This window comes from Ursus americanus, chromosome 36 (assembly GCF_024610735.1).
Source record: "Ursus americanus isolate L20-20 chromosome 36, mUrsAme1.1.p, whole genome shotgun sequence".
NCBI classification, from domain to species: Eukaryota; Metazoa; Chordata; class Mammalia; order Carnivora; family Ursidae; genus Ursus; species Ursus americanus.
The window spans coordinates 7585105-7598170 of record NC_142162.1 but is presented as its reverse complement, the minus strand read 5'-3'; the positions used below and the strand labels follow the sequence as shown (position 1 = coordinate 7598170).

The window sequence follows — 13066 nt, the reverse complement described above, 5'->3', positions numbered from 1 at the left end:
CGCCCTGTGTCATTTTGCCATTCTTTTTAATGTCAATATTTTGAAATTATTGTACGGAGCCATATAGTCCTCTGTCTGAAAGACTGTGCCATTGCTTAGCCTGCCGAGCTTTTGATTAGGGAATTCTGCGGAGGTTTTTCTGTGTGTAGCTAATGTATCTTTTGGAGCAATTCCAAAATGTCAAGCACAAATGAGCTAATGTGATGGCAGATGTTTTCCTTCCATCCACGTGTTTGAGGGTTTTTATATCCCACCTCATTCCATCCAAGGGTAGAAGCAGACGGAATCCATATTTTTTAAATTGTTTATTTGTATTTTTTTAATTGAGGTATAGTTGACACACGATGTTACATTAGTTTCAGGTGGACAGCAGCGATTCGATAGCTCTATAGATTGTGCTCTGCTCACCACAAGTGTAGCTACCATCGGTCACCATACAACTCTATACAATATCCTTGACTGTTTCCCCTATGCTGTTATCCCCTTTTATCCCTGTGACTTATAACTTTTTTCTTTTTTTAATTTAAATTCAATTAGCCAGCATATGGTACGTCATCAGTTTCCAGTGTAGTGTTCAGTAACTCATCAGTTGCGTATAACTTCCAGTGCTCCTCACACGTGTGCCCTCCTTAATGCCCGTCACCGGCTACCCCAGCCCCCCACCCTCCCCATGACTTATTCCTTCCATGACTGGAAGGCTGTTCCTCCCTCTCCTCTTCACCATTTTGCCCAGCCCCTCACCTCCTCCCCTCTGGCAACCATCAGTCTGTTTGCAGTATTTATGGGTCTGCTTCTGCTTTTTGTTTGTTTGTTTTGTTTTTTAAATACCACATATAAGTGAAATCATATGGCATTTCTCTTTCTCTGTCTGACTTACTTCATTTAGCATAATACCCTCTGGGTCCATCCATGTTGTCGCAAATGGTAAGATCTCATTCTTTTTTATAAGAAGTATGCCATTGTATGCATATCTATCTATCTATGTAGCTAGCTAGCTATCGCTATCTGTATATCACATCTTCTTTATCCATTCATCTATCAACGGACATCTGGGTTGCAAAATGAGTTTTTTAGGATTAGCTTTGGGTATTTTTTCATCCTCAGCTCCTTAGATCTTCTACCAATAGTGACCATCAAAGACTGTATCTTGGTGTAACATTTGGAAGGTAATTCAACCTCCCCTTTCCTTACTCCAGTTCCTGTGGATCCTTCAAAACCAGGTACCTGTGACATCTCCTCCTTATGGCACACCTGTCAGCAGAGTCAGCTACATTACCCTGGGCTCCCTGACACCTCTGTCACCGCACGGCAGCTGCGATCTGCCCCCTGCAGACCGTTAGCTCAGGAAGAGCGGGGGCTGTCTTACTCTTTTCTGTACCCGAGCAGCCGGCACAGTACTTGGCACATACTAGGGGTTCTAGAGACATCATTCAAGATATAACTCTTCAATTTAACAGATGTGAGATTTGCCAGATAGAAATGGGATGGAGTGGGTTGGGAGTAAACCTACATATGGGAAAGGAAAATTCAGTGAGGAAAAATAATTAGTAGCTGGGCTGCAGTCAGATTCACGTTATATAAGGAAGGCCCCATATCAATTGGGTGAGTCATCTTTTTAATTAATTTTTTTATTTTCATGAGAAGGACGTAAAATAGGTGTGGTTGTCCTAATGCCAAGTTGGGGAAAGCAGCAATAATACCAATGTGACGTTTCAAAGCAAACACTAAATAAAATATGCTTACGACTTGCTGGTACAGACTTGTGTAAATGGCCTATAAGAATTTAGAAAATTTGCTGTCTGATAACATGATACTCTATATAGAAAACCCAAAAGACTCCACCCCCAAACTACTAGAATTTATAGAGCAATTCAGTAATGTGGTGGGATACAAAATCAATGCTCAGAAATCAGTTGCATTTCTATACACAAACAATGAGACTGAAGCAAGAGAAATTAGGGAATCCATCCCATTTACAATAGCACCAAAAATCATACGTTATCTCGGAATTAACCAGAGACGTAAAGGATCTATATTCTAGAAACTACAAATCACTCTTGAAAGACATTGGAGAAGACACAAAAAGATGGAAAAATATTCCATGCTCATGGATCGGAAGAATAAACATAGTTAAAATGTCTATGCTACCCAGAGCAATCTACACTTTCAGGGCCATTGCAATCAAAATACCAATGACATTTTTCAAAGAATTGAAACAAACAGCCCTTAAATTTGTGTGGAGCCAGAAAAGGCCCCGAGTCGCCAAGGAATTGTTGAAAAGGAAGAACAAAGATGGGGGCATCACATGGCTGGATTTCAAGCTATACTACAAAGCTGTGATCACCAAGACAGCATGGTACTGGCGCAAAAACAGACACATAGACCAATGGAACAGAATAGAGAACCCAGAAATGGACCCTCGGCTCTTTGGGCAACTAATCTTTGACAAAGCAGGGAAAAGCATCCAGTGGAAAAAAGACAGTCTCTTCAATAAATCGTGCTGGAAAAATTGGACAGCTACATGCAAAAGAATGAAACTTGACCACTCTCTCACACCATACACAAAGATAAACTCCAAATGGATGAAAGACCTCAATGTGAGACAGGAATCCATCAAAATCCTAGAGGATACCATAGGCAGCAACCTCTATGACATCGACCACAGCAACTTTTCTCATGACACATCTCCAAAGGCAAGAGAAACAAAAGAAAAAATGAACTTGTGGGACTTCACCAAGATAAAAAGCTTCTGCACAGCTAAGGAAACAGTCAAAAAAACTAAGAGGCAGCCCATGGAATGGGAGAAGATATTTGCAAACGACACTACACATAAAAGACTGGTATCCAAGATCTACAAAGAACTCAAACTCAATACATGAGAAACAAATAAATCAAAAAATGGGCAGAAGATATGAACAGACACTTTTCCAATGAAGACATACAAATGGCTAACAGACACATGAAAAAATGTTCAAAATCATCAGCCATCAGGGAAATTCAAATCAAAACCACACTGAGATACCACCTTACGCCAGTTAGAATGGCAAAAATGGACAAGGCAGGAAACAACAAATGTTGGAGAGGATGTGGAGAAAGGGAATCCCTCTTACACTGTTGGTGGGAATGCAAGTTGGTACAGCCACTTAGGAAAACAGTGTGGAGGTCCCTTAAAAAGTTAAAAATTGAGCTACCCTATGATCCAGCAATTGCACTACTGGGTATTTACCCCAAAGATACAGACGTAGCGAAGAGAAGGGCCATATGCACCCCAATGGTCATAGCAGCAATGTCCACAATAGCTAAATCGTGGAAGGAGCCGAGATGCCCTTCAACAGACGAATGGATAAAGAAGATGGGGTCCATATATACAACGGAATATTACTCAGCCATCAGAAAGAACGATTACACAACATTTGCAGCAACATGGACGGGACTGGAGGAGATAATGCTAAGTGAAATAAGTCAAGCAGAGAAAGACAATTATCATATGGTTTCACTCATTTATGGAACATAAGAACTAGGAAGATCCCTAGGGGAAGAAAGGGAAGAATGAAGGGGGGGTAAACAGAAAGGGGAATGAACCATGAGAAACTATGGACTCTGGGAAACAAACTGAGGGCTTCAGAGGTGAGGGGGTGGGTGACTGGGATAGGCCGGTGATGGGTAGTAAGGAGGGCACGTATTGCATGGTGCACTGGGTGTTATACACAACTAATGAATCATGGAACATTGCATCAAAAACTGGGGATGTACTGTATGGTGACTAATATAACAAAATAAAAATTATTAAAAAAAATAAAAAATAAAGATAAAACCCAAGATATGAAAGAAAGAAAGAAAGAAAGAAAGAAAGAAAGAAAGAAAGAAAGAAAATTTGCTGTCTTTAAGCTATTTTCAGTATGTTTTTAAGAATGTATCTGTAAAAAAACAAGTGTGCCATTTGTGGCAATAAAGAACGCAGTGGTGATAGCATAATAATTGCACATAATTAGCAGAGGTGATAGCATAATAATTGCACATTCATGTAGTACTTTTTCTTTTTAAGATTTTATTTTTAAGTAGGGCTTGACCTTACAGTTAGGAGATTAAGAGTTGCACGCTCTGTCGACTGAGCCAGCCAGGCGCCCCTCACAGAGTACTTATAGTTCAGCAAGGATTTTTTATAGTTTGGGTTTTCACAGAGACCTTTAACTTGTTCACACTCTGTTCTTTTATCACAAAGAAATGGGCAACTAAACAAAACCAAGACGTCTTGGAGAAGTGGCTGATTCCTGGGCCAGAGCAGAGAAAGAACATGAGCCTGGAGTAAGAGATGCCTGAAGAACGATAGGGACCAGGTCTGGGCGCTTGCTTGACGGGGCTCCCACTGAGCAAATCAGCGACGAGTTGAGCATGAAAATAAATAATAATGCTAAAGGATTATAACCCCTTGAATAAGGTAAGAATCCCTGAGGCCATCTAATATAAATGGATGAATAAATATACCGAAGAGGAGGGGAAGCTCCTTTTATTAGAAAGCCAACTAAAAACGCAGAAGGAATGATGAATTAGGAGAGTCACTTGCCAACCATCATCATCACCCCTTCAGACAAGAAGCATTAACGGATGTTAAAACGAGGCTATTCGAGTTTGAAGAGTGAAGGGGTATTTGTGGAGCTCAAAGTACATCTCCACAGGACACCGTTTCATTACAAAAGGCAAAATGGGAACTCCAGTGAAGAAACCCGCAGACACCACCTCAACTGCATGGTCAGCATGCACAGCGCCAGTGACGGGACCAGCGGACAGCAGGTGCCTCCTGGCGGGGCGCGCTGGTGGGGACTCAGCATCCGTCTTGGCGTTCCTGCAAATACGTATCACCTGCCTCTGATCTTGAGGAAGCAGCAGACAAGGCCACACGGAAACTAAATAGCTGGAAACTAAAGAAACGTGGCAATTGGTCTTGGATTTTCTTTTGCTGTAATGATATTGGGACGACGGAGAGTATCTCGATAAGGTCTATAGATTGGGCACAGCCTTGTTGCAGTGTTAATTTTCTGGCTTTGGTAATGTACTGTGGCTATGTGAGAGAGGTCCTTGTGTTTAGGAAATACACAAGGCAGCGTTTAGAGAGGAGGGGAGGGAGGGAGGACTTCTGAGAAGGGGCCCTGTTGTCACGGGCTTCAATCACAGTCCAGTCCGGCCGTCCCTGCCCCGTTTCTGTGAGGGAGGTGGCACTTCCCAGCAAGGGGCAGCAGCTCCTGGGAAGGAAGACGGCCAGCCACCTTGCCTCACATCCCCCACGGTGCGCTGCTGTGCTGAGACACCACACTTTCCTGGGCCTGGCCTTTGCCTCGGACGCTCCTTTCCCTCCTTCTCACCTGCCTGGGGGAAAGGCCCACCTGGGAGGTTTGGAGGAAGGAGAAGTGGGGGAGTGGTTAGCTCCAGTTTTTCCTTCTGGCACAGTCTCTCACCAGAAGGGCAGTGACACTGCACGAGGGGGCGAAGCCGTGGGGTCCCCCAGCCTCAGTTTCCTCACCTCTGGATGTGGGGCCGGGACATGACGGTCTCTTCATGGAAATATGGCTCCTTCTGGGACTCCTCAGTGACAGACTCAGGAAAGAGGCTGTGGGTCTGGCCCCTGAGAGATTCCTTTTTGGAGGTTCTCCTGGTGTGGGTTGCTCCTCTAGGTCATGTGTTTGGACTTTTATTTTTTTTTAAAGATTTTATTTATTTATTTGACAGAGAGAGAGACAGTCAGCGAGAGAGGGAACACAAGCAGGGGGAGTGGGAGAGGAAGAAGCAGGCTCCCAGCAGAGCAGGGAGCCCAATGCGGGACTTGATCCCAGCACCCTGGGATCATGCCCTGAGCCAACGGCAGACGCTTAATGACTGAGCCACCCAGGCGCCCCAAGGAGGCACAGTGCCTGCTGTCAAGCAGCATGGGGGCACATTCTGCCACCTAATGGGACAGTTTTGTAAAGTCACTTTTCCTTGTGATTGGAAAGGTGGGTAAAAGAACCCGAAGCCCCAGCTTCACTCCCAGTTGGTTGTATGAACTTGTTTTAGCCAGAGAACCTCTGTGAGCCTCAGCCTCCTCACCTGTTAAATGGGGACAATGGTCTCCCTCTGCTGCTCGCTCTGCCCCCCTCAGAGCTGTAGCCCTTCAGCGGGAGAGTTCTGTGTGGTGGAAGGCATATTGTCTCTGTGTATGAGGTGGTCTCGCCGTTGATCCCTCAGCACACAGGTGGAAATGCTTTGAAAGATGGGGGGTATTAAACACGAAGACGGAATGACAGTGTTGTCTCTACTCTCTCCTGAGTTTAAAAGAGAGAGCATTATGAAGGCGTAATAGTAAATTAAAAAAAAAAAAACAAAACCCCAGGAGAACCAGAGACAGACCAGCGCCATCCCTTTGCCAGCATATGGCTCAGAATCTGGTCATTGGTGACGGAACTGACTGTAGCCTGTCCTTCCAGTGCACCAGGTGGCCGAGCGGGTGGAAGCTCTGGGGCAGTTTGTCATGAAGACCAGGAGGACCCTCAAAGGCCATGGGAACAAGGTTCTCTGCATGGACTGGTGCAAAGACAAGAGAAGGATCGTGAGCTCGTCCCAGGTATGTGGCGCCTGCTCTGTGAGGGTGAGCAAGTGACTGACTTGATAGCTAAAGAAGAAAGAGAGCTTTTCCTTTTCAAAAAGCCTGTCTGCTCTTTATGACTCTGCTTATTCTCCGCAGGACAGGAGTTGGCAGAAGTGAAGAACTCTCTCGCATACTGTAGAACGTCACTAATTTGGGTAGATTTGGAGTTATGGTAATAACTGAAACGTGAACTGTACTTGAGAAGCCATTTGAGATTATTTTTTTCCTGAGCATACTTCAGGGCTTATTTGTGAATGAAACCATTTTTTAGGTAGTGGGGGGCTCCCCCCCGTACATTGAGGCCTTAAGTGGTTGTGGCTTCTTTCAGTTTAAGTGTTGCTGAACTCTTTTTATACCTTAAAGAAAAAATTTAAGATACATCTTTTGTAAGTATAATTTTTCATTCGTTTTATCTAGTTGACATAGTTTATTTCACACCTTATGTATTCGTGTTGTCTATTGCTGCATGACAATTACCTCCAAATTCAGCAACTTAAAAACAACAAATATTTATTATTTCACATGGTTTCTGAGAGCCAGGAGTCTGGGGCAGCTTATCTGGGTGGTTCTGGCTCAGAATCTGTCATGGGTTTACAGTCAAGACGTTGGTCAGGGCCGTGGCCACGGGACAGCTCAACTAGGGCACAAACTCGCTTCCAAAATGGCTCATTGGCTGGAGGCCCTAGTTCTTCACCATATGGACCTTTCCATAGGGCTGCTTACAAGATGGTAGCTGGCCTTCCCCAGAGCAAGAGAGGGAGATGGAGGCCGGAGCCACGCCATCCAAAGTGACATTCCATCACTTCTGCTGGGTTCCAACCCTGACATTATGGGGGGAGGGTCTCTACAAAAGTGGGACTATCAGGAGGCTGGTGCTTGTTATGTCTATTTGGATGTAACATGCATTGAATGTAAAATTATTAACTGAAGTCCTATATTTTTAGGGACAGTTTGGACTCCCCCCCCCCCCATCGCTACCTTCAGCCCAGCTTTTCCAAAGGACGATTTTGGGTTTTTTAGTAGCCCTTTTAAATATAGAAACGGTACATAGTCTGAATAACCCACGCACTCTAACGTGCGTCAGGCTGTGTTTGGTAAGGACGGGTGTTATTAATCTCCTGTATTACCTGTAGGTCTAATAGGTCACGCTGTACTTGCTTTTAGGTTCGTAAAACATTGATCTCTTATGTGTTTTACCACATTCAAGAGACACTGAAAAAGAGAACTAAGAAAGGGTTTTACTCCCACTACCCTGTCCCAACCATTGTTACTATTTTAGGGCATTACTTTCCAGAGTTTTTTTTTTTTTTTTTTTTTTTTTTTTTTACAAAGTAGTTACCAAGATATACATGTTGTTGCCTAGCCTTCTTGACTTTTTTTAAGCCTTAACATCAGAATATGTGTAGGATTTTCTGTCACTCATGCACGGCTGACTGGCTCCATCCATCCAGCTCTAAGGCGGAGAAAACTAGAAGTGGGGTGGGTGTGGGAGAAAGCTCAAACAGCAGGAACGTTCTGGAGCAGACGGAGTGACTCACAGCAGCCCTTCTCCCTTGAAGGCAGGAGATTAATCAGCCTGACTGCGTGGGGTAGGGCTTGGGGTGGAGGCGGTCTCGCCAGGTACATGGGCCCCTGGTGTATAAATCTGTGCTCGTGGAGAGGCCCACATTTGGTTTTATGGCTGATTTTAGCCTCTTGGCTGCCTTCTTCTCTGCAGAGCACACAGTGGGTAGGCAGTGGGGACAGGCAAGCAGGCAGGCAGCATGGTGGAGGAAGCCGCCAGAGGGAACGCCAGCTCAGGCCGCGCACAGTCAGTTCCCTGGCACAGCAAGCCGGGCTCCAGGTGTGGAGGGCCCCAAGGTACAAGCCTGGAGCTCCTTCCCCCTTCTCTGCCCTGTTACCTAATCAACGCCATATGTTGTGTTTGCACGTTTAGTCAGAGAAATTAGACTAGAAGAACCAGTGTGCTTAGGAGTTCTGAAAGGCCCCAGATTGCCCACTTTGACTTTGTTCCTGGGCCCTTCAGCCACACGCAGCGGGAACATGGAAATCTTGCAGTGGGTCATGCAAAGAAAGCAGCCGTGTCACTTTGGATAATCAGACCTTGCTTGTGCCCCTGAGTGCCACCTCTTCCCCCACCCCCACCTCGTCGTTCAGATTTGGCTCTGAATGGCTTCAGTGATTACAGAAACCAGTGATTACAGAAGCCGACTCAGCCGTCTTCTTCCTCTGTCAGGCAGAGCCGGGGGGGCCCAGAGGACCCGCACACCACGTGCTGGGCAGGTGACTACACTGTAGGGACCAGGGCTGTGTGGGTTTGTATTACACATACACAACATCATGGTGGGCTGCAGCAGCGGCTACGGTGAAGGTGGCATCACCAGCCCAGAGCGCACCCCCGACCCCCCTCCCCGCCCCCGTGCCACACCGGAGTCTCACCTTGTTCTCAGCATCGGTGTGAAATGTCAGGGTGGGGAGGTTAGACTGATGGCAGGTTCGCACAGCCCAGAGGTGAGGGCCAGGAATGAGGGTGGGGCTCTGACACAGCGTGCGGGGAGCACGGGGAGCATGGGGCACAGTAGCCAGGGGGGCTGGGGGAGGTGGTGAGGGAGAAAGGAAGAGACCAGTAGTTACCTGGCAAGTACTTCAAGGTAATTTGAGGTTCGTCTCACCCCTGTATAGCTTCTTGGCAGGGCATGGTGGGCCATGACAAGGTACCAACAGTGAGTGCTCGGTGTCCAGGTGGTATAGAAGTCCCTGAGCGTTGCTTTGTAGCTCCCCAAGGAGTAGCGCGGCGAGCGCTGAGCCTTTAATCAGGCTGGACAGATCAGCCCCCCGTTCTCTCCCCAGTTGGTCAAAGATCGGTTGGAGGCTCTTGACTACCTGGATACTTACCCTGGCTGTCCCCTGCACACTGCCCAGCCAGACCAGCTCTTCTGAGCAGTTCTCAGCAGTTACCTGTGAGGACTGGCTGACCACTGCTAAGCTGTTCACTCTTTTCCCTCCAGGACGGGAAGGTGATCGTGTGGGATTCCTTCACTACTAACAAGGTAAGAGGTGGTCCCTGGTGCACTGAGCAGCACCTCAGCACCCAGCCCTGGCCTCTTCCCCTCCAGATACCCCCAGTCATGGTCATCCGGCTTCTCGGGGCCCGCCTGGGGATGGAAACCCCAGGAAAGCCCGTCTGTGTTGGGACAGCTCAGCAGCCCTCGGCGGTGTCCGTTCCTCTCTTGAGCTGAGAGCGCTCCCCAGGCAGGAGCATGCAGAGCCAGCAGAGAGGGTGCTAACACTAAAACCAGAAAGGGCCCGGCCTGCAAAACTCGTCACATTCACGCACGCGTGTATTATTTTTCTTCTGAGGGGTGGTAAGAGGTTCCTGAATCCCCAGCTTCCTCTGCCCTCTGTGTCTTTGACCGGACTCTGTAGCACCGTGGATGTGAGCAGACGGTGGGGTGGGGGGGCAGGGGGAGCTGAGGCTGCAGGGGGTTGAGCTGACTATCCAGTGATACCCTGCAAGTTGGGCCTGGGTGCGCTCGGCTCCAAATCTAACTAACAGTTAGACTCGTAACTAAAGAGACAGGCCACATCCCTGTGGAGGTGTGCTTACAAGCCTGCATCGTGTTGCCGTTTACGGTAACCACTGTTGTGTATTCAATACTGGTTTTGCTATTTACTTGTAAAGAAGGTCTTCTCTGTCGCTGTATAAGACAAAGAGACCCGTATGTGCCTCAAGCAGAACAGCACCCATATCCTGCATTGTCAAATGTGTTTAGGAAGTGTGGTGGTGGGCAGGTGCTGCACAACCTGATGGAGGGGCCCCAGAACCGTCCTTTGGAGCAGAGTCCCTAATGGTCAGGCCCCTGGGGAATAGTAAAGATGGCCACTTAACAGTTTGCAAGGGGCTTTCCCCTCCAGCACCCCCCACCCCGGAAGCCTCGGCTTCTCCCAGCTCACCTTAGCATCTTCAGGAGTGTGTGGGGTTTTGGTGCTTCTGTTTCAGCCTCAGCATGTCCTAGAGCACACCCGACCGATTTCTGGGGAGCCGTGGTATTGCCACTGTGGCCCCTGGCAGGGAACGTAGTTACTACTGGTAAAGAAGGGGGCCTGGGGTGCCTTGTGCTGAGAGTGGCCATTTGCTGCAGTGGATTATTCTAGGCATCTGAAAGGCTGTAGATTGTGAGTGACAGAATTTCCATGAGCAGTATCAGGGCCCGTGTTTCCCCCACAAAAACACAGAGAATCATAACGGGAAAGAAGACCAGCACTGGAATGTGCTGGAATCATCTAGTCCCGTCTTCTCCCTTCACCAATGGGGAGAGACTGAGGGAGGGCAAGTGGCAGGCCTGCGTGGGGCTGCACATCTTGCTGGCGTTGGAACTGGGAACCAGGGCCCGTGTCTGTCATGGAAATAAGACTACAGACGCAGAAGGTTTTGAATTGTGGCTTTGTTGCCTGTGGCATGCAGGAGAGAATGGGGGGGACCCGACCAGCAGCCAGGGGTAGGAACTGCTATACCTAGTTCTCATTGCTTCCATGTTACAGGGGCCCTGTCATCTGTGAGCACAATTCAAGATCACCCTGCCCTCCCCCGCCTCCTCTCAGGCCTTCCCAGGAATGGTTTCAGGACCCACAGGGGACAGAGGCTCTTGTATACTCACAGGGCAATAAACATAACGTCCATGTAGAATCATTTAAGAATAGATTTTGAAAATAGGGGGAAACTGAGTAACTAAGGTAAAACATATAAAGGAAGTGAAATTCAGACAGACCTTTCGAAGAAACTGAGCCCCAGTACTCGTCCAGAAGAACCAGGGGAGTGTCACAAGAAATAAGCAGGGGCGTCTGGGTGCTGCTGTCAGTTGGGCATCCGACTCTTGGCCTTGGCTCAGGTCGTCATCTCCTGAGTCAGGAGATTGAGCCCTCTGCTCGGCAGGGAGTCTGAGTGAGGATTCTTGCCCTCTGCCCCTCCCTGTGCTTGTGCCCTCACGCTCTCTCTCTTGCTCTCTCTCTCAAATAAATAAATCTTTAAGAAAGAGCGAGAGAAGTAAACGTTAAGGGCATCATTTGGTGGCAGAGATCTTTAGCTTTCGGAATATACGACATTCGCTTTGGCCGATTCTGGGGGGGGCGGGGGGGCTGAATCTCCTCGCCAGTCACAAGCTGATCTTCACCCCATGCCACTGCCCTTTGAAATGGTAACGGGGGTTAGCAGGAGCTCCGGTCATTTCATTTTGCAAAAGCTAAACATTAATACCTTTGTGTAGAAGTGCTGCTCGTGCCTTCTGTGAAGCTTGCGTTCTGTGTTTCAGGAGCACGCTGTCACCATGCCCTGCACGTGGGTGATGGCCTGTGCGTACGCCCCGTCGGGATGCGCCATTGCGTGCGGGTAAGGAGGGGCCAGGCGGCTTGGTAGAACGCTGCTCGGTGGGCAAAAACAAGCCGACAAACTCGAACTTCTGTTTTTGTTGTTTACCGGTTAAGCGAGGTGTTCAGTTCCTCTCTGAACTTCATCCAGAAAGAAACCACACAAATCTCTTTCATACTTATTTTCACTACAGACTGACAAGAGCTTAGGTTTCAAACCTGCCTCCGCTACTCTCAAATGCTGTCGGTGGGAGCTATAAATTGGTGCAGACACTTTGGAAAACATGCTAGTAGTGTGTATCCGAACAGAAGCCTTGAAAAATGTATAACTTTTGAGCTAGTGATTCCATACCTAAGAGCTTGTTTGAAAGGAATGATCCAGGATATAGAAAAGCCATATGAGCAATAATATTTATCGTAGCATTAGTTAAAATAAAGCAAAAAAAGAGGAGGGGAGTAGGGAGGAATCGTATGTCCATCAAAGGAAATTATTAAGTGAATTGTGGGACATGAAGTGAAGGGAATATTTTATACAACCATTAAAAAGGAAATTTCTTAATCCCAGTAAGTGAAAAGAACATCCAGGTTGCTAGGAAGATGGTGTTTTATTCTCTATTCTCCTAGAGCTCAGTTTAACAGAGTTGGCAGCGAGAACTGCAACCAACATAATTCCCTGTCCCTGCGTTAAACAATTCTGGAAAATATCTCTACCATGGGATCCCAGCCATGTTTAGAAAAGAGGCATTAACAAGGCTGTGATGAACGATACCAAAAAATCCAATAGTAGTTCTTTGTGCATGGTGGGACAATGGGGGTTTTCTTTTTTTTTTTGTAATTTTCTCCTTTTTTTATGCTTTTCCATTTTTAAAAATACACATATGTTATTTTTATAATCAGGAGAAAGGCATTTTAATTCAAAAATAAAAACCCGGGACACCTGGGTGGCTCAGTTAGTTAAGCGTCTGCCTTTGGCTCAGGTCATGATCTCAGGGTCCTGGGAATGAGCCCCACGTCAGCAGGAGTCTGCTTCTCCCTCTGCTTCAGCTGCTCCCCCTGCTTGTGCTCTCTGTCTCTCTGTCAGGT

General features: G+C 47.1%; 1 protein-coding gene across 2 annotated transcripts in view; it reads left to right on the top strand.

The window, feature by feature from the left end:
• Positions 1 to 13066, top strand: part of GNB5 (G protein subunit beta 5) — a 42439-nt gene that overhangs the window by 5736 nt on the left and 23637 nt on the right. For both annotated transcript variants that reach the window (XM_045812040.2, XM_045812041.2), the window contains exons 2-4: positions 6459 to 6595; positions 9628 to 9669; positions 11929 to 12005. In XM_045812040.2, coding sequence (XP_045667996.1) covers positions 6459 to 6595; positions 9628 to 9669; positions 11929 to 12005 — 256 coding nt within the window. The remainder of the gene's footprint in view (positions 1 to 6458; positions 6596 to 9627; positions 9670 to 11928; positions 12006 to 13066) is intronic.